This window comes from Phocoena phocoena, chromosome 11 (assembly GCF_963924675.1).
Source record: "Phocoena phocoena chromosome 11, mPhoPho1.1, whole genome shotgun sequence".
Lineage (NCBI taxonomy): Eukaryota > Metazoa > Chordata > Mammalia > Artiodactyla > Phocoenidae > Phocoena > Phocoena phocoena.
In genome coordinates this window covers 4,729,448-4,754,123 of record NC_089229.1, presented here as the reverse complement: position 1 = coordinate 4,754,123, position 24,676 = coordinate 4,729,448, and the positions used below count along the sequence as shown (strand labels likewise).

The 24,676-nt window shown below is 47.9% G+C and overlaps 1 protein-coding gene across 3 annotated transcripts in view; it reads right to left on the bottom strand.

The window, feature by feature from the left end:
• Window positions 1-23,927: 23,927 nt before the first annotated feature.
• PHF21B (PHD finger protein 21B) overlaps window positions 23,928-24,676 on the bottom strand; it is a 95,072-nt gene continuing 94,323 nt past the window's right edge. For all 3 annotated transcript variants that reach the window (XM_065887763.1, XM_065887764.1, XM_065887765.1), the window contains exon 13: window positions 23,928-24,146. In XM_065887763.1, the coding sequence (XP_065743835.1) occupies window positions 23,928-24,146 (219 nt within the window). The remainder of the gene's footprint in view (window positions 24,147-24,676) is intronic.

Sequence of the window (24,676 nt, the reverse complement as noted above, 5' to 3'; positions counted from 1 at the left end):
CACCTGTTCGTGGTATGTAATCACACCTGTTCATGGTATGTAGTCACACCTGTTCATGGTATGTAATCACACCTGTTCATGGTATGTAGTCACACCTGTTCATGGTATGTAATCACACCTGTTCATGGTATGTAGTCACACCTGTTCATGGTATGTAATCTTTTTCTATGCTGCTGGATTTGCTTTGCTAATATTTTGTTGAGGATTTTGTTTCTCTTCGTAAGAAATACTGATCTGTAGTCATCTTGTCTCTGGTGTCCTTGTCTGGTTTTGGTAATACTAGCCTCGTAGAGTGAATTGGAAAATGTTCCCTCCTCTCCTATTCTTTGGAAGGGTTTGTGCAGAATTACAGTTAACCCTTCTTTTAACATTTGGTAAACGTCACCAGTGAAGCCATCTGATCATGGGCTTTTCTTTGCAGGAAGTTTTTTTGCCTACTAACTGTCAATCTATTCAGATCTTATATTTCTTCTTGAGTCAGTTTTGGTAGTTTGTGTTTTTCTAGGAGTTTGTCCATTTCATCTAGGTTATCTAATTGGTTGGTGTGCAGCTGTTCTTAGTACTCCTTTGTAATCCTTCATTTCTGTAACATCACTGGTAATGTGCCCCCTTTCATTCCTGATTGTCGTGATTTGAATCTCCTCCCTTTTTTTCTTACTCTCGCTGAAGCCTTATCCATTTCAGTGATCTTTTCAAGGAATCAACTTTTGGTTTGATTGATTTTTCTCTATTGTTTTTCTATTCCCTATTAATTTCCACTGTCATCTTTAATATTTCCTTCCTTCTGCTTGTTTTGGGTTTAATTTGATCTTCTGTTTCTAGTTTCTTAAGTGGAAGTTTTGGTTATTGATTTGAGATCGTTTTTCTTTTCAATATAGGTGTTTAGAGCTATTAATTTCTCTGAGCCCTGCTTCAGATGCATCCCATCAGTGCTAGTATGTTGTCTTTCTATTTTAATTAATCTTAAGGTGATTTCTAATTTCCCTTGTGATTTTTTTTCTTTGACCCATTGGCTTTTAGCAGTCTGTTGTTAAATTTTCACTTATTTGTTGTCGATTTCTCACTTCATTTCCTTGTAGTTGGAGAACTTACTTTGTATGATTTAATTCCTTTTAAATGTATTGAGATCTGTATGATCCAACATATATATGGCCTATCCTAGGAAATGTTGCATGGGCCTTGAGAAGAAAGTATACTCTGTTGTTGGGTGGAGTGGTCTGTAGATGTCCATTAGGTCTTATTGGTTTACAGTGTGGTTCAAATCCTCTGTTTCTTTGTTGATATTCTGACCAATTGTTCTATTCACTATCAGAAGTGGGGGAGTGAAGTCTCCAACTATTATTGTTAAATTATTTCTCCCTTCATTTCTGTCCGTTTTTGTTTCATATATTGATATTTTGGGGCTCTGTTGTGAGTTGCATAAATTTTTATAATTCTTATGTTTTCTTGATTGATTGACCCTTTTTGCCTTTATAAAATGGTATTCATTGTCACTAGAATACCATTTTCTAACGTTTAAAAATTGTCACGACAATTTTTGACCTCAAGTTTATTTTGTCTGAGATTAGTATAGCCACTCCAGCTCTTTTTAGTTACTATTGGCATGTTGTATCTTTTTCATCCTTTTACTTACAATCTATCTGTGGCTTTTAATGACAAGTGTGTTGCTTGTAGGCAACATAAAATTGGATCATGTTTTTGCCCCATTTTGCCTTTTGATTAGAGTATTTAACCTGTTTACATTTAATGTGTTTGCTGGTAAGGTAGGTTTACATCTGCCCTTTTACTACTTATCTCTATGTCTTGTCTTTTTTGTTCCTCTAGTTCCTCCATTACTACCTTTCTAGTGTGCCATTTTAATTCTCCTGTTTCTTTTGCTATATATTTTTTAGTATTCTTAGTGCTGCCCCAGTGATTAGAATTGACATCTTAATTTATAACAGTCTAGTTCTGATGAATAATAACTTCAGTAGGATACAAAAGAAATTGTGCCCCATTCCTTCTCCCCTCCTTTGTGCCATTATTGTCATACAAATTACATCTTTATTTTATGACCACTGGCACCAATATACAATTCTTGCTCTATGCAGTGGCCTTTTATATGGGGGGAGAAATAGAGTTGCAAACAATAATACATGTACACTGTCTTTTATGTTTACCTCTGGAGTTTCCTTTACCTGTGCTTCTTATTTCTTCATGCAGAGGTGAGAGGGTCGGGGGAGAAGAAAGAAATAGAAGGACTGTGGAATTTTCAAACACTTTGGAGAAGTGGGTGTGTGTCCCCCTCCCCGCACCTCCCCTGCTTCTTTCCTGTTTGGAGGAAACATCTGATGGTGACCGATTCAGGAATACTCTGGGCTGTTCATTAACGAGCAGTGCTACACGGCTCTTTCTGCTTCTGTGTCTCTCCCAGAGCTGAAGTCTTCGGCTGGGCCAGGGCCCACTTTTGCAAAGAAGGAAAAGATGGGCATCTGACTTTCTGTTCTCTTTCCCTGCCAGCTCGAGATACACTCATCTGTGGTCTCCTGCATGGGTGTCTGTCTGTCCAGAGAGCATAAGCTCCTGGCACTTGTGAATGGCCTCAGGTAGGGAGCAGGCTTTCCCAGGCTCTGGTTCTAGGTCATGTGAGCCAGCCTGACTTGCCAGAACTCCCAATCCCATTAGCGTTTTGGGGACTGGTCTAGCTGATGATACAAAGCAGTTTCTTATTCTCCATTCACCCCCCAGAGAGGGCCAGCTGTGCAGAGGTGGGATTGCAGACTTCCTGGGCCTTGTCGCCACAGATGACCTCAGCACCCCCATCTCACACCAAGCCCCCGACTCAGAAAGAAGGGCTGTGGTCTGCTCCAGGTACAACAAGGGCTTCGGAGTCAGATTTTGATTTGAGCCCTGGCTGTGTGACTTCAGATAAAATAATTTGCATCTGAGTTTCAGTTTTGTCCCCTATACAAACAGGGGCACAGTGATGAAGCCAGTGGGCTTAGGGGCGCGGCCAGCGCACAGTAGGTCCTCAGCACACGGTCTTCCTGTGATTGTCTATGTGAGCTGCCGGGAGGGGATGTGAGACGAATGACCGTCTCAGAGGCCTGGGAAGAGCTGGGGTGGCCAGTGAGGCAAGCGTGGCCCACACTCCCTGTTACCACTGAGATTTCAGGTTGTTGGTCCTCCCTCACTGTCCCTACTGTCTCTGAAAACCACAGTCCCTCCTTACTTGTATTCTTTGCATGCACAGCCAGAGAAGGAATTCATGCTGTGAATTACTGTAAGTGCGTCTCGCAAGGTGGGGGATACAAACAAGAAGATGTGCCGAGAATCCCCAGTGCGCTCTGGGGGCGGCCGACTGGCTGAGAGCCAGCTGTGCTGACAGTGATTTGCGCTCCGTCTCTGAGAGCACCCCTGCCCGCTGCGTACTTCGGAACTTCAGTTCAGGGTCTGGCCCTGGGCCACACACGTGGAGATAGATGCACAGGAGGGATGTGGTGTGTTAGGATTCACCCCTGCCCTGAGCATCCCCACACAGCCAGGACGCACACCCTGTTTTTAATCCAGAGTTCCTGGGGTGATTGCCATTCTCTGCACTGACTCTGTCAGTCCATTGAACAAGCCTGTCTCTCAGCCAGCAAGCAGGGGCTGGGGAGGGGAGGAGAAACCCAAATTGAGGGTTTCTGCTCTATTGAAAGCAGTGATTTTATGCCAGGGCCCCCATTCTGCAGTGAGCTGGATGTCGGCTCCTTAAGTGCTTGGGCAGAGGACAGCGTGCTCAGCTGCGAGCCCTGCGTCTGTGGGCACATCCCTCCCCTTCTGCGACCTCAGTCTGCCCCTGATCCTCCAGGCCCCTTCCTGCTCTGGAAGTCTGCTTTCAAAAACAAAACGTGGACTAAGCTATAGGCAAAAAGGTCTTTCAGTAGCTCATGGGTGTGCCGCCTTTGGGAAGGTCTCAGTAGAGCCCCCTCCCCAGGTTAGTTATAGCAACTAACCTGGGCTTCAAAATCAATAGACCCAGGCTCTCTGGCTGTGTGACCTTGGGTAGGTCACTGCAGCACACTGGGCCCAATTCCCCATCCATGAAACGGGCCACCTGTGTCTGGCCTGGGACGTCGCCCAGCCCTTAGCATTCCAGTGATTTTAGTAATTAGTGCCTTTGACTTACAGCTTAAAGCCTTTCCCATCGTTCACTGTTTATGACTTGCAGCTTCCTAGAGGAAGGTTGCCAGCATCTCCACTTTCCATGTGGGAACACTGAAGCTGGGGAGGCTCAGAGACAGGCTGAGAGTCACCCAGCTCCTAGGACAGGGCCAGGCCTTGTGCAGTGTGTGTGGTTCCCAAGGAAACGGAGGAGAAAGAGAGACTGCAGCTTTGGAGCGTCCTGGGAGAAGAGGACCCGTCTGCCATGTCCCTTCCTCCCAGGGGTGCAGAGGGAGACCGCCTGGACGCTGCTTGGGCCCCAGGCCACCTCCTCCCTCTCAGAGGGGATACACAGAAAATCACGCTGGGGCAGGGGTAGGGAGGGTCCAGGTCACATTCCTGTGGTAGCATGGCCTCGTGAAGGCAGTGATGGTCCCCAGGGCCCCTTTGCCAAATGGACCGTAGTTTGGTGTCCTGGACGGGCAGCCTCAGTGAAATCACCAGGAGGGACTTCCCTGGCGGTCCAGTGGTTAGGACTTTTTTTTTTTTTCTGCAGACGTCAGTAGTTTATTTTTTGTTTATTCCAAACACATTCAAAATGGAAACTCCAAGAATTCTTTCCACCTGAAACAATTAAACTAGATACTACTAGCATATAACGCTTAACACATTACAGCAATAAAGATGGTAATCCATTGTCTTCTGTACCTACTAAAGCCAAGATGGTGAAGCCACTTTCTGCCGAAGACCCCGGTTCAATCCCTGGTCGGGGAATTAAGATCCCGAAAGCCACGCGTCCAAACAAACACAAAAAACAAACCATAAACCTAAATGTAAAATTCAGAACTATACAAATTCTAGAAGATAACATAGGAGAAGTCACCAGGAAACCCAGCTTTCCATGGAGATTGGGACATGCAAAGGCCTGTCACTACTGGTGATACAGTTTTAATTGTATTCATGTGGATCAGATTTGGGGCACTCTGTAAATTTCGGAGTAAAATGGAAAACAGGACTGATATCACGTCCAGCCGATGAATCGCTACAGAAGGAGCATAGATCTGGGTCATGGCCGGCCTTGCCTCCAACTCTGCCACCTCCCAGCTGCGGGACCTCAAGCTGGTCGCCTGGACTTTCCCAGTGTCCATCTCCGATCCCTGATTTGGGCTAACAAAAGTACAGTGGAACTTAAATAGATAATATACAAGAATGAAGGTTCTAGACTCAGACGCGAGGGTCTGAGTCCTGGCTTTGTCCAGGCTCTGGACGCGCAGGCCCAGCAACCATGGCTCACGGGCCCAGCCGCTCCGCGGCACGTGGGATCCTCCCGGACTGGGGCATGAACCCGTGTCCCCTGCATCGGCAGGTGGACCCCCAACCACTGCGCCACCAGGGAAGCCCAAACAACAACCATTCTGATATGTATCCTGATTTCTGTGGGATAAAGAGGGACATTTTGTAATAATAAAGAGGATGAAATAACCCTCAGAATTTATGGACCAGTAACAGCTTTAGAATACATGCAGCAAAATCTGGTAGAACCAAAGGAAAAACAGATACACGATCCTAGTGGGAAACCTCAGTACCCTTCTCTGTATAGCTGATGGAACAAGCAGACAGAAAACCAACACTCTAGAAACACAATCAATCAAATTAACCTAACTGACATTTAAAGAACACGCACCCTAAGAACAGCGAAACAGGGCTTCCCTGGTGGCGCAGTGGTTAAGAATCCGCCTGCCACTTCGGGGGACACAGGTTCGAGCCCTGGTCTGGGAAGATCCCACATGCCGCGGAGCAACTAAGCCTGTGTGTCACAACTACTGAGCCTGTGCTCTAGAGCCCTTGCGCCACAACTACTGAGCCCATGTGCCGTAACTACTGAAGCCCGTGTGCCTAGAGCCCGTGCTCCACAACTAGAGAAGCCACCGCAATGAGAAGCCCGCGCACCGCAATGAAGAGTAGCCCCTGCTCGCCGCGACTAGAGAAAGCCCGCGCGCAGCAACAAGACCCAGCGTAGCCAAAAATAAATTTTAAAAATTAAAAAAAACGTACGCTCAGCAGTACTAGAAAATGATATTTCATTGTGTTCAAATCTATTAAAAAAAAAAAAAGAATAGCAAACCATATTCTGCTCAATTAAAAAGTGGCAGAGGGCTTCCCTGGTGGCACAGTGGTTGAGAGTCCGCCTGCCGATGCAGGGGACGTGGGTTCGTGCCCTGGTCCGGGAAGATCCCACATGCCGCGGAGCCGCTGGGCCCGTGAGCCATGGCCGCTGAGCCTGCGCGTCCGGAGCCTGTGCTCCGCAACGGGAGAGGCCACGACAGTGAGAGGCCCGCGAACCGCAAAAAAAAGAGAAGTGGCAGAGCAGGATCCCAGTCAGGTATGTCTGACTTCCAGCAGATGAGGAAAGAGAAACAGACGTGTTTAGTGGGAGCCCAGGGGTCCGTAGAATGGATCACTGTGGGCAGCTCTGGCTTCAGATCCTGACTCTGCCAGCTGGGGAGGGGTGTGGTGGGATGCGGCTGGGAGGGTCATTCTTTTATATTAGTACCCGTGTTTGAAAGTTTCCTTATGTGAATCTCTGTATCAAATGAGCACAGAAGAGACTGTTAACAGCCTGTCTGAGGCAACATACTGGGTTTTCACGAAGCATCTTTTTTTCTTTGGCCACACCGCACGGCTTGCAAGATCTTAGTTCCCCATCCAGGGACTGAACCCGGGCCACAGCAGTGAAAGTGCCAAGTCCTGACCACGGGACCCCCAGGAGTTCCCGAAGCATCTTTTTTGATTGATCAGGTCTCCTGGTTCTGCTCTCATGGCCAGATCTTCTCAGGCCCCTGGGCCTTCCTTTGTATGTTTCCTTCTGTCTGGAATGCCCTTCCCTCTTTTGTCCTCTGCCAACTCCTACTCATCCCTCAAAACCCAGCTCTGAAGTTGCCCCATGTGGAGCCCTTCCCAACTCCAGATCTCCCCCATAGCACATGCATCCTTCTGATGGAACGCTCAGACGACACACTATCATTTTTATTATTTCTGCCTCTCTTTTGGTCACCTACTTCCTTAGGGTCCAGGCTGTATCTCTCTCTCCCTGTATGGCATCTTGGTTCTGTGTTTTCACAAAGGTGTGGTGAGGACCAGAGCCCTGTGCTTGTCACGATCTCCCATCATACCCAGGTGAAAACCGTGGCTTTCTTTTCTCTCCCCTCAGCCTCAAAGACAAAAATCAAGGTGAACTCACCCCCCTGTGCTGAGGTACACAGTGACATACCTGAGAGAGAAAGGTGAGTAAGAGCTGGCTCCAGCCAGGGGAGGTGAGGGCTGCCAGGTACACCTCCCCAGGAGGCCTCTCTGGGATCCTGAGCGCCCCACAGGCCAGGGAATTGGAGGAGCTGGAACCTGGGCAGGGAGGGTGATCGGGATGGGCAGGGCTCCGGCACAGTGGCTCCAGCCATGGGCTCTGACCCTACTGTCTGGGTTTGAATCCTGGCTCCACTGTGTGCTAGCTGTGTGGCCTCAGGTGAGTTACTTACCTTCTCTGGGCCTCTGTTTCCTCATCTGCCCAATGGGGTTAATAACAGTATCTGGTGCACGGGGTTGTTGTGGGGCCTAAATGAGGTGAAGCGTGTGTGTTGCTTCTCACAGCACTAGTCTGCAAAAGGCCCACCGTGAAAGGGACTCCTTTGGCATGAGAGATAAGCTTGGTTTGTAGATGCCATTGCCAGTGGGGTGGGTGCACTCAGTGACTTGGAGGTGAGAGCCTTGTGGCTCCTCCAAGACTCCTGAGGCCAGAGCTCAGATACACAGGGCAGGTGCGTGCAGGCTGCATTTACCCTAACAGGAAGAAGATGACTGCCTCGGAGCAATGGGCTGCCAGGGAGGAGTGGCCCCCTGCAGGTGCAGGTGCGGGAGCTGCAGGGGGCGGTGTATCAGTCAGGAAGTGGGGTCCCTGGGGGTGGTTCCCAGTGTGCCCCAAGAAGTGTATGTTCAGGGTGTAAAAAGTTCTCTGAGACAAGGCTGTCGGGCTGTCGGGTCTGTGGTTGTCATTTGGAGCTGTCTCTCCTTTGACATTTGTTTCTACTTTTCATTTGTAGTACTGCCCGTTCTGTTATGTATTTCAGGAATGGAAAAAAAGCTAGTGTGTAAACAGTTTCACAGAAACTATGAAAGGGAGTCTTCCTTTTTTTTTTAACATATTATTTCCTTTATTTATTAAAAAAAATTTAACAAAACAAAAGTAGGAACTCACTATATATTTGTTGGATGAATATGTGAATTAAACACGTATTCATTGGGCACTCAGCTGTATCCAGCCCGGGTCTAGGCACTGGGGTTGCCATGGTGACCACAACACATAACCTCTGCCTTCCAGGGGCCTGTAACTGTGACAACCACAAACTCACAAGCACAGGGATGAGCTGGTCACAGATGTCAGGGGAACCTGAGCTCTGACGCCTGGGCTGGAGGTCCCTGTATTAGTTTCCTGTGCCGCGTAACAAATAGACACAAACTTAGGAGCTGAAAACAGCATGAATTTATTATTTCTAAAGTGTCTAGAGGTCAGAAGTCCGGGCGCACGGGGGTTGGATTTTCTGCTCAGGGTCTCACAGGGCTAAACTCAAGGTGTTGACCAGGCTGTGTTCCTTTCTGGAGGCTCTGGGCAAGAACCCACTTCCTTGCTCGTTCAGATCGTTGGCCAAATTCAGTTCTCTGTGGTTGTAGTTCCAAGATGTAGTTCCTGTAGTTCCTTGCTGGCTGTCAGCCAGGGGCCTATTTCTGTTCCGAGAGGCCGCTTGCTTTCCTTGCCGTGTGACCCGTCCCTGGAGAAATTCCCACACCTGGAATCCCTGCCCCCATGCTGTGAATCTCTGTTGCCAGGAAGACCCCAGTCCCTTTAAAGAAGCTCACCTGACTAGGTCAGGCCCACCCGAGATAATCTCCATATCTTGAGGTCAACTGCATTGGAACTGAATTCCATCTGCAAAGTCCCTTCACTGCAGTATCTGGATTAGTGTTTGAGTGAATACCTGGGACCCCAGGGTCTGGGAATCTGGGGGCCGTCTCAGAATTCTGCCTACGACAGTCACTCAGCAAAAAAGAGGGGGACCAGCCCCTCCCCCGCCAGGCAGAGTGAATGGCACGTGCAAAGGCTGAAGGTAGGAAGGAGCACAGAGCCAACTAGAGGCTGGACGGAGGGGTTTGTCTGCCCAGTGTTTACAACAGCCGAGACTGGGAAACAACCTAAGTGTTTCTCGATGGATGAATGGACAAAGAAGATGTGATTATACATGCAATGGAATATTATTCAGACATAAAAAACGAGGAAACCCTACCATCTCTGACCACATGGATGGACTAGAGGATGTTACGCTAAGTGAAATAAATCAGGCAGAAAAAGACAAATACCATATGTTCTCACTTAATATGTGGAACAAAAACAAACAAAAAACACTAAACTCATAGAAAAAGAGATCAGATTTGTGGTTACCAGAGACAAGAGATGGGGGGAATAGGAACTGGAAGACAGTGGTCAGAAGTTACAAACTTCAGTTATAAGATAAATAATACTAGGGATGTAACGCACAACACGAGGACTGTAGCTAACCCTGCTGCGTATACATAAGAAAGTTGCTGAGAAAGTAGATCCTAGGAGTTCTCATCACAAGAAGATTTTTTTCTTTTTATTCTGTCTATATGAGCTGATGGCTGCCGACTGAACCTATTACGATGGTCATTTCACAATATACATAAATCAGACCACCATGCTGTATGCCTTAAACTGACACAGTGACGTATGTCAATTATTTCTCCATAAAACTGTGAAAAAAAGATTTGTCTGCTGCCACACTATATTTTGGGCATTTCCTGGTTGTTCTAGAACCATCTGCATCTTTGGGTTAATTTTTTATTTATTTATTTTAATTAATTAATTATTTATTTTTGGCTGCCTTGGGTCTTCGTTGCCGTGTGGGCTTTCTCTAGTTGTAGCGAGCAGGGGCTTCTCTTCATCGCTGTGGCTTCTCTTGTTGCAGAGCTCGGGCTCTAGGCGCACAGGCTTCAGTGGTTGTGGCTCGCGGGCTCAGCAGTTGTGGCTCACGGGCTGTAGAGCTCAGGCTCAGTAGTTGTGGTGTACGGGCTTAGCTGCTCCGTGGCGTGTGGGATCTTCCCAGACCAGGGCTCGAACCCGTGTCTCCCGCATTGGCAGGCGGATTCTTAACCACTGCGCCGCCAGGGGAGCCCCCACCATTGGGCTTAAAATATGTCTTGGTTGCCCGGATGGCTGTCCACACTTCTCCCTCCATGTGCCCCACCCCCTCCACACCTCTTCAGCCCCATGTCCTGGGCATCTGGGGGGCGCCCAGGGTCTGCTGGTCTGAGTGGTATCGCCCGTCTCCTCCCAGCTCCCTCTCCCTCACGGGTCTCTCCGCAACCCCCTTCCTGGTTCTGGTTCTGCTCCCCTCCCCCTCCGTCCATCTTCTTTATCTGTCTTTGCTGTTCCTTCCAGCTCTTCCTCTCTCACCACTAAGCCGACCAGAACGATCCTCTTGTACAACTTGAAAAGTGATGATTGTTTCCTTTCTTTTCTATTCTGCTACAAAGCGTTTTTTTTTTTTTCCTCTTTCATTCTTTTTTCTTTTTTTAAAACACCCTCCAGCTCCAGCCAACCACAGCCAGGCCCTAGGGGCCCAGCCCCCAGCCCAGAGGGGTTCAGTTTGGAGCCCGAGGCAAACCCACCGCCTGTCCCCCCTGGCCCCAACCTCTGGAAAACCTGCCTGGCATCTGCTCCCCTGCCCCCAGGAAGGTGTCTTGTTCTCATACAATTCAGAACAACCCTAAAACAGACTCAGAGTTCTGTTGCCAGGAAAAAAAAAATCTGCAATAAAAATGACGGCTCCCCTAAGAGCACAGCACTGTGAACACCAGAATTAACAACGACATTAAATCAAATCTCATGCATTATGCAGAAAGGCCTACAGTGCGAAGCACATTTGTGAAATATATGTTTCAAATTTTCTAACTCCGAGAGGTGGCCCTGAGACGTTCTCCTGTGGCTGCTTTGATAACAGTCTCCCTTTCACAAAAGATAATTGTGGAATCCTAGCTCCAGCAGGCGTGGCCCTGTCACCCTTCCCTTGTATCAAAGCACAATTTCCACAGCCAAAGAAAGCGATTACGGTGACGATGTGTTGGAGACACATGCGGTGCGTATCAGCCTAAAACAATGAAACGTGATGCAGAAATGAGGGCTCCAGGGTGTCTCTATTGACAGGACGTGTGAAAGAAATTGTCCAAACATTCACTTTTGCAGAAATGACGGAGATTTTAAGTGATTTGGGAGATTAGACTGGCTGCCCAGAACTTGTAGCTGACATCTACCAGGAATGAATGAATCCTGCCCAGAACAGAAACGTCTGTAGGCAAAGCAAGTGGCCGGTCTACCCTGAAGGGATCCAGCCTGCCGTCACTTGGGGAGCAGGCAGTGGGCTCCCCGCTTCCGGTACAGCTCAAGCTCACAGCCGTGTGACCCTAGGCAAGTCATGTCACCTAGCGCGGGGAGTTCAGAGTCGGAAGGCTCAGCTTGGGTTTCTGTCCTCCACGGTGGGAGTGAGGCCGGGGTAAGCTCTTTGAGCTTTTTCTTGTTTGTGTAATGGAAGGGCAGCCTCCACTCTGCAGTTTCCTGTGTGCTTTTCAGCCTCTGCTTTGTGGCAGGCGGTGCCAGTCTCACAATTATAGAAGTGAGGGGGATACACTTCCTGCCTTCAAGGGGCTTGCAGAATAGTTGGGAAGAAAAGCAAATAGATGCACAAACTACGTCTTTTTAGAGCTACTGCAGTATGCACAGGACTCAGGCAGGTGCGGGGAGAAAGATGGGAGACAGAGGAGAGTCCCGGGCAGCTCCCAGGCTTGAGCTATGTGGGCCCCTGAGGGTGGGGTCCTCCCCTGGGGTGGATGGGATGGAAGAGGCAGGACGAACCCTGCTGTTGGTTTGATAACAAAAAGCTCTACTGTTTTGTTATCAGAAAAATAATTGCTCAGGGAAAAAAATTCACTGACAGAAAGTGCAAACAAAGTGAGCATCCTTTAAAATTTTACCACCCAGCGAGAACCATTGTTAATATTTGGAGGCATGGGCACTTTCCTGCACTGCTCGTAGAGATGTAAATTGGTCCAATCACAACTTAGCAAGCTGTTGACGTTAAAGCTGATCCGGCAATTGTAAGTCGAGGGAAATAACCAAAAACGTAGGTACAGAGCGTTACCGCAGCGTTGTCATCAGAGTAGATAATTAGGTGCAGCCTGAGTGTCCATCAGTAGAAGGAATAGCAGAGGAATGAAAGTTACATCCACGTGATTGAATAGTGTCCTGCAGGTAAAGCGGATAAACTGGATCAGAGATCCAGCCATGCTTCCACATGGCTAGATCTCCAAATATTATGCTGAGAGGGGGAAAAGTTGCAGAGTGGTAAATACAGGGCGCTATCACTTATGTAAACTTTTAAAACTCCCCAATCCTATATATAGTTTATGAACTGAAAAGATTGCACTTTTGGAACAATATACAGAAGGAATTTTTAAAAAGTGAGTAGGAAGGAGACATACCAAATTCCTCGTGGAGGAGAAGAACAAAAGGGTCTTTAACGTTTACTTCATTCTATCTAAGTTTTTCTAAGGATTCTTACTATATCTAAGTGTTCTGCTTCCAGTATGGCTGAGTAACTCTGTTGGGATTTGACTTTCCCACAGACAACATCTATAAACTCCAGACAAAATACAAAAGAACGAAAGTAAACAAAGAGAAAACCAACAGTGACTGAAAGGCACTGGAGAATGAACGAGGACAGATTCTGGAGGGAAGTCCACACTTGTAGAATGGCAGAGGCTAAGGTTACATGATGTGGCTTTTAACCCAAGCCAGGCCAAAACTGTCAATTCTGATAGAGTGGCTATGTCAACAGGAGAAAATGACAGTCTTTTTGGCTTGAAGAACAGAGGACAGAATTTGGGACAACCAGAGTCCCTAGAAGGTGGATAGGGGATTCCAGACAGGAGAGAGGCAGACAGGGAGAGCCTACACTTTGTGCATAAACTTTGCTCAAAGTTCTGCCTGATCCCAGAGCCACACAAGCAGGACAGACACCAGCTAATGAAAAAAGAACTCAACTGAGGTTTGAGCTACCGACTGACAGAGCTTGCAGTTTGAGTTCATCCAAGTTCAATGCCTGCTAAAGCAAACAAAAACCAGCACTCTTCAGAGAAATGTAACAGAACCCAGGGTCTCTACAATATAATTCACAACATCCAAGATACAATTAAAAAGTTTTCATCATACAAATAGGAAAATGCAACCCACTCTAAAGCACTCAATGGAGCTCAACCTTAAAATAATGCCAGTGTTAGAAATTACAGTCAAGGATGTTAAAGTAGGGGCTTCCCTGGTGGCGCAGTGGTTGAGAGTCCGCCTGCCGATGCAGGGGACGCGGGTTTGTGCCCCGGTCCGGGAAGATCCCACATGCCGCACAGCGGCTGGGCCCGTGAGCCATGGCCGCTGAGCCTGCGCGTCCGGAGCCTGTGCTCCGCAAGGGGAGAGGCCACACAGTGAGAGGCCCGCGTATGGCAAAAAACTAAAAAAAAAAAAAAAAATTTAAAAAAGGATGTTAAAGTAGCTATTACACACATCCTCAAGTATATAAGGGAAAATATGATTAAAATAAATGAAAAGATAGGAAATCTCAGTGAAAAATAAAAAAAGAAATCATTAAAAACACAGGGAAATTCTATAAGAGCAAAATACAGGATCTAAAATTATTTTAAAAAGAAAAGAAAAAGAAACCCATTGCTTGTATACAATAGGAGAATGGAGTTTATAGTAAAGAGTTATCTGGAATCTAGACTAATAGAAATTACCCAGTCTGAATAACAAAAAGTAAAAGGATTGAAAGAATCTGATCAGAGCCTTAGGGACCTGTGTGACAATATCAGAATGTCTCACACACACACATAATTGGAGCTCCAGAGGCAGAGGAGGGAGAGAATAGGGCACAAAAAAATTTTGAAAATTAATGGCCAAAAAAATCCAAAATTTGGTGAAAGACATAAATTTTCAGATTCAATAATCTCAACAAACCCCAAGATAGATAAAAATTAAAGAACAATACACCTAAACACACTATATAGAGACTTCTGGGAATTATGCAGAGAACAAGGAGACATTGCATGCAGAGGACCAAGGATGGAAGTCAGCTTACCTATCAGCAGACACTCTAAGGCCGAAAGACAGTAAAACAACATCTTGTTCCAATACAATAAAGGAACAATAAAGGGCTAAAGGAGGGCTTCCCTGGTGGCGCAGTGGTTGAGAGTCCGCCTGTTGATGCAGGGGACGTGGGTTCGTGCCCCAGTCCGGGAAGATCCCACGTGCCGCGGAGCGGCTGGGCCCGTGAGCCATGGCCGCTGAGCCTGCGCGTCCGGAGCCTGTGCTCCGCAACGGGAGAGGCCGCGACAGTGAGAGGCCCGCGTACCAAAAAAACCCCCAAAAACAATGAATGTTAAATAAAAACTCTTTTTAAGTAAAAGAAAACCAAGGAACTTCTTTCACTGGCAGATCTGCATCACAGACAAATGCCGAAGGAATTTCTTCAAGGTGATGGAAATGACAACACATTGAAACCTGGATGTTTAGGAGGTAATAAAGAATGTTGGAAACCATAAATGTCTGGGTTATAGAAAAGAGTACTTTCCCCTCTTAATTTAGAAGAAGTAAACAGGATTGTTTGAAGCAAATATATATAATATTGTCTGATAGGATTTATAATATATGTGGGTGTAATACATATGACAGCTGTAGCACTGAGTACAGCAGCAAGGGACTTATATTATTTCAAGGTTTCTACCTTTTACGTGAAGTGGTACAATGTTAATCCTAGGTAAAGTGAAAAGGTAAGGATGTAAATTACAATCCCGAGAACAGCTACTAAAAAATAATGTGAAGAGATATAGCTTTAAAAATAGATAAGTTAAAAGTGACTTCTTAAAAATACTCAGAAAAGTTTAAATAAGGCAAGAAAGGATAAACAGGAGGAAAAAAACCACAGGGGACAAAAGGAAAAAAATAATATAAACGGTAAACCTCAATCCATCTGTGTTGATAAAATTATCTCTAGTGTTAATGTACTAGACTCTACAGTTAAGGGGCAGATATTGTCCAAATGGATAGAAAAAAAAAAAAAAAAGGGCATAACTACATGCACTTTAAAGATAGGTCAAAAGTAAAGGGATGCAAAAATATACACCATGCACACAGCGAGCGTCAGAAGTCTGGGGTGTCTATATTAATAATAAATAGGCTTTAAGACAAAGAATATTACTAAACATGGGTGACCTCTTATAATGATTAAATGGTCAATTTATTTAGAAGACGTAACTATCATAAATATGAATGTACCTGATAATATAACTTAAATACATAAAGCAAAAAGCCCACAACAGAGTTAAGGGATTTCCGTAATTGTAGTTGGAGATTTTAGTACTATATTTGCATCAACTGAAAGATGAACTAGATAAAAAGTTGGTAAAGTCATAGATAGTCTGAACAACACTACCACCACCTTGGCCTAACGGACCTTTATAGAGTGCTACACTCACCAACAGAAGAATATACAATCTCGTCAATTGCACGTGCTATAATCACCAATATAGACCAGATTCTGGGACATAAAACAAGTCCCAATAAATTTAAAAGAACTGAAATCATGTGAAGACAACAATGAAATCAAATTAGTAATAAAAATCATATCTAGGAAAAACCTAAATGTGTGAAAAAAATTCTGGGAAGAAAAAGGAGCCACATTTCTAAAGAATCCATGTGTCAAAGAAGAAATCATAATAGAAGAGAGAAAATAATTTGAACTGAGCAGTAATGCAAAATATCGACAATTGGGAAACAGAGATAAAGCAATACCTAGAGGGAAATCTAAATGCTTATTTTAGAAATAAATAAAAATAAAAAAGAACAGTCTAAAATCAATGACTAATGTTCTACCTTAAGAAACTATACATACGGGCAGACTTCGGAAATATTGTAGGTTTGGTTCCAGACCACTGCAAAAAAGTGAATACTGCGATAGAGTGAGTCACATGAACTTTTTGGTTTCCCAGCGCATATTGTTTGCACTGTACCATAGTACGTTAAGCGTGCAGTAGCATTATGGCTAATGAAACAATGTACATACCTTAATTTAAAAAATACTTCATTGCTAAAACGTGTTAACCATCCTGTGAGCCGTCAGTGACTCATAGTAGTAACATCAAAGATCACTGATCACAGATCACCGTAACAAATATAATAATAATGAAAAGTTTGAAATACTGTGAAAACTATCAAATGTGACACAGAGACACGAAGTGAGCAAATGCTGTTGGAAAAATGGTGCTGATAGACTTGCTCGATGCAGGGTTGCCACAAACCTTCAATTTGTAAAAAAAAAATGCAATATCTGTGAAGTGCAACAAAGCAAACTGCAATAAGGCAAGGTCTGCCTGTATATATATTTGATGCCACCCTTTGGACACAGCTGGTTATCCAGGAGTGGGGTCCTCAACCTACTGGGCCTATTTTACATATATATACACAAATCAGTAGAAGGAAGAAAATGATAAAGAATGAAATAGTAACAAAAAATAGACAACTACAGAGAAAATTAACAAAACCAAACTCTACTTCTTTGAAAAGATAAATAAAATGCATGAACCCCTAGCCAGATATATTAAGATAAAATAAACCACAAATTAAGAATGAGAAAGCAATGATCACTTTAGAATCTACAGAAGGTAAAATGATAATTAAAATATTATGAGAAACTTTATGCCAAAAATTCAAAATATGTGAGATGAAAAATTCCTTGAATAATTCAACTTAACTGAAAATGACACAAAATGAAACATAAAATCTGAATAGTCTTGTGTATTAAATACGTTGAAAGTAAAAATAAAGTCTTCCCACAATGAAATTCCTGGCCCAGATGGCTTCACTGGTGAATTCTGACAAATATAAAGATGCTCTTTCAGAAAATAGAATACTTTCCACTTGTTTAATAACATAATTTGACAGACATTGCAAAGCAAAGAAATCTATAGTCAATATCCCTCACAAACATAAATACAAAAATACTTAACAAATATTAGTAAATCAAATAAAGCAATATAAAACAGATACTACATCATGACCACATAGAGTTTATCCCAAGAATTCAAGGTTGGTTAAACATTGAAAATTGATATAACTCGCTGTATATAGAGAACAATGGAGAAAATCCACGTTTTTAACTAAATGTAGTATAAGCACTTGACAAAATTTACTAACCATTCATGATTAAAAACGAAATCTAAGCAAACTAAGAATAGAAGAGAAATTCCTCTTTCTATTAAATAACATATGTAATGGTCAGACTGTTGAAACTTCTTCCCTAAAATCAGAAACAGGACAAGGATGCTTACGCCCACCACTTCCATTCAAATTATATTGGAGGTCCTAGCTATTGCAATAAGGCAAGAAAAATAATAGGCATAAAGATTGAAAAGAGAGAAGTAAAACTGTCTCTATTTGCAGGTGACATAATTGTTTATGTAGAAAGCCACGAGGGATCTACCAAACAGCCATGATAACTAATAAGTGATTTAACATGGTTTCAGGGTATAAGGTGTTCAACCAGGAAACAGAAACCACACAATAATTTTAAAAGGAAAAGTTTGGTATAAACAATCACTAAGTGTAACAGGGAAGTAACTATGAAGGTATAAAGTGACCCCTAAAGAACAGTGCAAGAGAGTACCCAAGGAAGGGACACCTGGAAGGAAAACACCCCTCCCCAAGGCTAGGATTCAGACCCCTTTGGAAAAGTGTGGTTGCAGCCTTCTGGAGGCTGAAGTTTGCTGTGTTGCCTGGGCAGAGCTGATCCACCGTCACTGGATATGCTGGAAACCCCCCGAGGGTTGCAGGTAAGCTGAAGCTGGTGGGTGCCCATACAGAGGGAATTGGGGCTTTAAATACTTCTCTAAGTTTAAAAAAATAAAAGAGATGGCTCCCAGGTACTCCAGCTTACATGGACCTTGAGTGCTAGATGCTTCTTTCCTGATGGTGTCAGTGAAATTCCTGGGGAGCTCTCTCCCTGCATGGCTTGGGTCGTGTGGCCCATCCTTTAACAAAACAGCATAGCTGGGGTGGCCCCGGCCATCTGAGTTTCAACCAGCCCCTCAGATGATTCCGATTCCCACTCAGGTTTGAGAACTGCTCCCCTAGAATTACATTAAAGGCATACCTTATCTCCAAGTTTTGGATAATTTTTCTTGATCCCCCAAAAAACTGGTCAAATTACATTTTGGTAGTATTTGGCCAAACCCATTCACGTCAGTGCCGGAAAATGTGTTAATTAACACATATCAGCCTCCTTGTGAAACTTACAGTTTAGAGACATACGTTTTTGGTGAACTGCTAAGGCCAGAGAATTTCCTTCCGTCTGGAAATTTTGTGAGGAATCTAGGGTTGCATTTTCAAACCCATCAACTTTGGCTAATGCTGGACACAAGTTTACTTTGGACCCACCCCCCTCGACTTCTCTCTCATCTGCACACGTGTACACACGTGCATACAGAGAGCAGTCTGCTTCTAAACGTTTAACCACTGGCTCTCCAGGAATGTAAAGCCCCGATTTGTGGCATTTGCAATTTCCGTGGTGTAAATACTCCCACCATGGCCAATTATAAACTATCAACATGAAGTCATGGACTTCCCTGGTGGTCCAGTGGTTAGGACTCTGCCCTTCCACTGCAGGGGCCACAGGTCGATCCCTGGTTGGGGAACTAGGATCCTGCCTACTACACAGTGAGGCCAAAAAAAAAAAACCAAAACAAAACCATGAAGTCAGTGAATGAGGATTTGGAAGAGATGCACACAGTGATTCTCTGGGGCTGGCGCGAGCCTGCTCTGGCCCCAGTGCCGTACTTCCAGAGGTGGCCCGTCCCTGGCTGGGCCTCCCCTCCACTTCCGGTCAGTGCCTCCGCGGCACCAGAGCCCCCAGCAGTGGAGGCCGTGGGGACAGCTTCTCCTGCTGAGCTAACTCCAGGTGTGGGAGAAACCGGGGGTAGAAGCACATCTGCACACACCCTCTGGAGCCAGCCTTCCTCAGCCTGGTTTTCTCACCCCGCAGGGACGTGCGGGCTGCTACTAGCACCAGTGGATCTCTGTCACCTGACAACAGTAGGGACCTGTTCGGAGCTGCCCCGCCGGTAGGTGGGAGTCCTTCCGTTCTGTTTGGAAACCAGGGATCCTTGGGGGTGGGTGCTGGGGCCTCGTCACGCAGAAGGTGGCCAGTGGATGTAGCAGCAGCTACGGTCCGCACCCAGCGCTCTGTGGGTCCTCCCAGGGGGCGGAGCAGGCAGGACAGGGTGTGCACGGTGTGGCCCGGAAGGTGGTCTCACACCACTCTCGGATGGCAGCCACCTACTCAGACTTCTCCCCAGGACGCCCTGGGAGTCCCTGGGGGAGCCCCCAGTCACAGTCAGAGCTGCTGCTCAGGGGAGGGCGGGACATCGAGCTGGGGACCAGAAACCACCCAGCGGCATCCCCAGAAACTGCAGGCACTGTGCTCGGGGAGCCATGGGGGAGTCTGAGAGATGGGTTGGGGGCAGAGCAGAGTTTAGTTAAGAAACCCTGCCCACCCCCACCCCCCCCCACCGTGGGACACGCAGTCTGGGCTGAAAGGGTGGGGAAGGGCAGTGTGTGTCAGTAGTACTCCGCTAGCCTGTGCTCCCTCATCTGTCCCCTCACGCCTCGGTGGAGTCACCCAGAGGCCAGGTCGCCATCTGCAGCCCCAGACTGGCCCGCTAGCCGGCTCAGGAGCGCGCACGCATGCATCTTGGTTGGGGTGGCCTCCAGCCAGCCACAAAGGCCCCACGATGTGCCCAGTGTCCGGTGTCCAGAGAGGCAGAGTGGCCGGGAACCACCACCTGGGATAAAGTCACCTGCTGGCCGTGTGACCTGGGCGTGTCCCTTTAGGTCCCTGTGCTTCAGGTTCCCTGGGAGGGGCTGACGTGTCAGAGCAGGTCCGAGGAAGAAGCCAGGTGGGGTGGGCACACGGCAAGTGGTCAGGGAACAGGCTCCTCGGCAGGGTGACATCATGGCCTCTCCACTCTGCGGGCTCTGTGGGGATGCACGAGGCAAGGGGGGCAGCCCTGGGTGGTCCCGGGGGGCAGAAGCCGCAGGGAAGCTGCTTACAGACACCCTATGGAAAGGTGTCTGTTATGGGTTGAATTGTGTCCCCCTGAAAAGAAGTTGAAGTCCTAACCCCCCAGTATTTGTGAATGTGACCTGATTTGGAAATAGGATGACTAAGTTTAAGTGAGATCATTAAGGTGGATCCTTATCCGACTTGTTCTTATGAAAAAGGGAAGTTTGAACACAGACATGTGCACAGGGAGAAGGCCATGTCAGGTGGAGCAGAGACGGGGTGATGAGTGTGCGGAAGCCAAAAACAGATTGTGTCCCACAGCCTCAGAAGGAACCAGCCCTGCTGCTACCCCTTGATCTCGGACCTCCAGTCTCCAAACTCCCTGCCTTCATGAAGTGGCCAAAACCATACGAAGGTGACTCGTAGGTTATGAAAGTCTCAGGAATCAGAGCAGGGAAGGAGAGAAAACGCCAGGTCTTGTTGAGGGAGCCTGGGGACAGCTGCACTGGGAGGGGGCTGTGGTCATGTCCCCAAGCAAGTGAGGGAGACAGCTGGGGAGGAGCAGGCGGGTGAGGACACAGCACGTGCAAAGGCCCTGTGGTGGGAGCAGACCCAGTGGGTTCCAAGTAGCACCCAGAGGCCACGTGGCTGGAACAGAGCCGTGAAAGTGGAGCAGAGCAGGAAGGGAAGCTGAAGGGGAGGCAGGTCCTGTGGCCTTGGGCACTTCAGCTTCTGCTGAGCAAGGAGGGGTAGCAGGGTTTAACAGAGGCCGTCTGCCGTCACACTGGCTTCCGGGGGAAGGGGAAGGTGACCATGCGGTAATCCAGGGGAGAGGATGGCTGAGACCCAGGTGGTGGTGTGGGTGGTGAGACATGGGCACATCCTGCTAATATTCTGAGGGCACAGCTGACAGATGGCCAGTGGCCAGGGGTGGAGGTCCAACCCACATCTTAGGAAGGCTGAATCCCCCCAGCATGGGGTAGGTGAGGGAGGGGCTGGCTTGGTGGAGACCGAGCCGTTTGAGATGTCTGCTGACATCAGTGGGGCTGGCCGTGGGCAGCTCGAGTCCACGGCAGAGGTCAGGGCTGGAGATGAAGACCTGGGAGCCACCGGCACAGAGACAGAAAGCCAGGAGGCTGGACAAGGCCAGTGAGAATTCAGGACTGGAGGGAGCACAGACCCGGGGTCCACAGCGTTCAGTGATCAGGTAGAAAGGCTGGAGCAGTCCGACTCTGTTACCTGGGCCAGGGGGGGACAGGACCCCCACTGGGGGCTCCAGGGGGCCGTCGCTTTGTATCCAGTCCCATTCTCTGGCCACAGCTGGTCCAGCGGTGGGCTCCTCTCCCCGCTGGGCCAACCCGAGGTGTCTGCACAATGTCTGGAGCAAGGATGCAGGGGGTCCGGCTTCCCAGTTGGGCTGTTCCCAGTTTGACTAAGCCCCAGGGCGGTTGTGGGAGCTTGGTACTGCCCGGGAGGCAGAGAAAGCGGTCACATTGATGCTGAGAGGGGGCCGTGTGGACTCCACACAACACCTGGCCTGGGTTCTGGTACTCGTAACCATCACTCCTGGCCCTAACAGGTGCGCCTGCACCTCCCAGGGCTGGGGGATCTGTGCGTGGAGGGCGCCCCAGAGCTCTCTCCTCTCTCCCTCCCTCCCTCCCTTGGGGTGGGGACCTGATCAGGAGGCAGGACCCTGATTTTCAACCTCTCCAACTCCCACCTCCCTGCCCCATGTGCTCCCAGAGGCCTCTCTGTTGAAGGCAGGGAAACAAACCACAGGGCTTTGAAATCATCCATCGAGTTTAATGCATCGTACAGAAGGAAAACTACATTGGCATATTTAAGACAAACACTTTTTTCTCTAGTCCCACTATCCATCGGACGGTCCTCCTTGGTCCAAAAAACTAAGTCTCAAGACACATTGGCAGCTACCCCTCCCGGGTCCAACCTTTCATATCTTCCCGTTACATTTTTAAAAAAATTTAATTCAATCCATCCAAGAAGAAAAACCAACCAACAAAAAAAGGAACCTGAAGACATTTACATTGCAAGCCACGCGGTAATGCGTAATTGGCATCTAGAGTAACCAATATATAAGACGTGTGTCTCACAGTTCACTTTGTTCATCAATAAAAGAATATAAAAATCTTGTTCAACCCAGTGTTAAGTGTATTAAAATAGATCTGTATCGTACAGCACAGTTTCTCCCGGAGTCGTGAAAATGACAGGAGGGACCATGGCAGTCTGTGGGATTCCGGCCAGCCTCCTTGCTCTGCACCTGGCAGCGTGCGTGCATGCGTGTCTGGGGCCACGTGTGCACACGCACACGTATGTTCAACGCAATTCGGCACCGTGTGATGTGCTGGGGGTGGGAGTCCTGTGGCTCCCGGATGCTCAACCTGTTGTGCTAAGTCCCTCGGGACTGGAGAAGCCAGTGGGCGTGACAAGCCCGCACGGCCCATCCCGGATGCAGGGCGGCGGGCACCCTTCGCTCTCACGGAGACAGCAAGAGGGACCCTTCAGTCTCCCGAGGCCACTGCCCTCTCTTCCTCCCCCTCCCCCCACTTCTTAAAAAACCCTCTGGGTCCCTCCAGTTTGGCGGCTCCCCCGCCCGAGGGGTTTTCCGTTCATCCTGGCAGCAGAGACCCCTGTGAACAGGAACAGAAGTCACCAGGTGTCCCCTTCACATTAAATATCTCACAATAAAAACGCCATACAAAAATGTAAAGTTAGTTTTTGGCATAGTGTCTGTACTGGCAAGAAAAGAGGAATGGAATACTATCTCGGCTCTTCAAAAGGAGGAAAGAAAAGGCTTCAGTCGTTAAGTTGAACGATTCAACCCAAAATAGAAAACCTGCCAAACGCCTCCCTGGCGTGGCTGCAGCCCCATCTCTCGCCCAGAAACTCCATGAGGAAAAGACATCGAGGGCAAGATGAGTCCAAAAAGTCAGCGGAGGAGGGAGGCGCACGGCGAGGGCGCCCCCAAGCCTGGGGGGCAGACGGAGGCCTGGCTGGGCCACAGCAGCGTCCCCTGGGGAGCTTCCTTCGAGTTAAACAGCTGCGATTCTGAACGCTAATAACACTGACAACAGGGATGGGCGTTCTGGAAGGCCTGGCGTGAGCCCGATGGCCCCGTGAGGGCAGGCGGCTGAGTCTACCTAGATTTGCTACCCGCCTCTCGCCCCAACTAGCTCTACTACTTGGCTACGTCGTGTCCTCAGCTCCCCTCCCACAGGGCACCTCGGCCCTTCTCTCTCCCGCGGGGGTGGCACGAGGCCCAGGAGACAGCTGTGTCCAGAAGCCGGAGGCCCGGGCAGCCCCCCAACAGCAGGGAGTTGACTCTGTGCCCCAACCTGGCTTCCGGGCACCCCATCTGACCTGGAGGGCGCAGGACTCCATGCCCACCCATCCTGGCTCTAGGACTCTCACTCAGCTGCTTCTCCCTTCTTTCTTGTCTCTGTCTGGTTTTATTTTTGTCTGAAATTCATAGTGTGTATGAATTAAGGCTGACAGAACCCTCAGGTCTTGCGAACAAGGTCCCAGTGACTTTCCGTGGGTGTGAAGACGGGTCCCTTGGGGTCAGTTGTGCCCCGGGGGGTGCTGGAGGGCAGAGTGCATGGCCGCCGCTGAGGGCTTGGTCCAGGGCCCGGCCAGCAGCGGGGCGGGGCTGGTGGTCGTCATGGTGACCTGGAGCATCTGCTCGCCCTGTATCAGTCTCAGGAGGGCCCTCAGGCGGTCCAGGGACGACTGGGTGCCCCTCTGCTGGGCCAGCAGGCTCGTCTTAAGCTCCAGGCATTTCTGTCAGGGGGGAGGGTGTCAGAGAGAAGGGTCTCAGAATTCAGTGACACAAGCCACCTGGGGCAGCCACCCCTCAGCGCTTTCTCGGAAAGCCCCTCCCTTCCACCGCAGAGGCTGAAAGAAGCCAGGAAGAGGGCCTCACGCACACCAGGCAGAAGCGAAAAATGGAATTAAACGGCAGCCAGGCCCACAGGAGTCTTGTTTTAGACATTCAGGGCTGGAAATGATGTACCTGTGCAGGAGTGTGGGAACGTTCTGCCTCGTGGTTGTGAGGCTGCCTAGCTGACCACATCTACCTCTGCTGCTGGAGGAAGCTCCGAGCCTGTTTCGGCTCAAGTGCAGCCCTGTAGAAGACCTTCAGGCCGCTGGCCAGTTTTCTGCTCTTCCTCTTGCCTGCTGTATTCATGGGTTTTTCTAGGCTTTTATATATCATAGCGACACAGTGAAGTGGTTAAGGACAGACGCCTCGAGTTAGAGTTTTAATTATTTGCTGCCCGGGCAAATAAACTCCTTGAGTCTGAGTCCCAAAC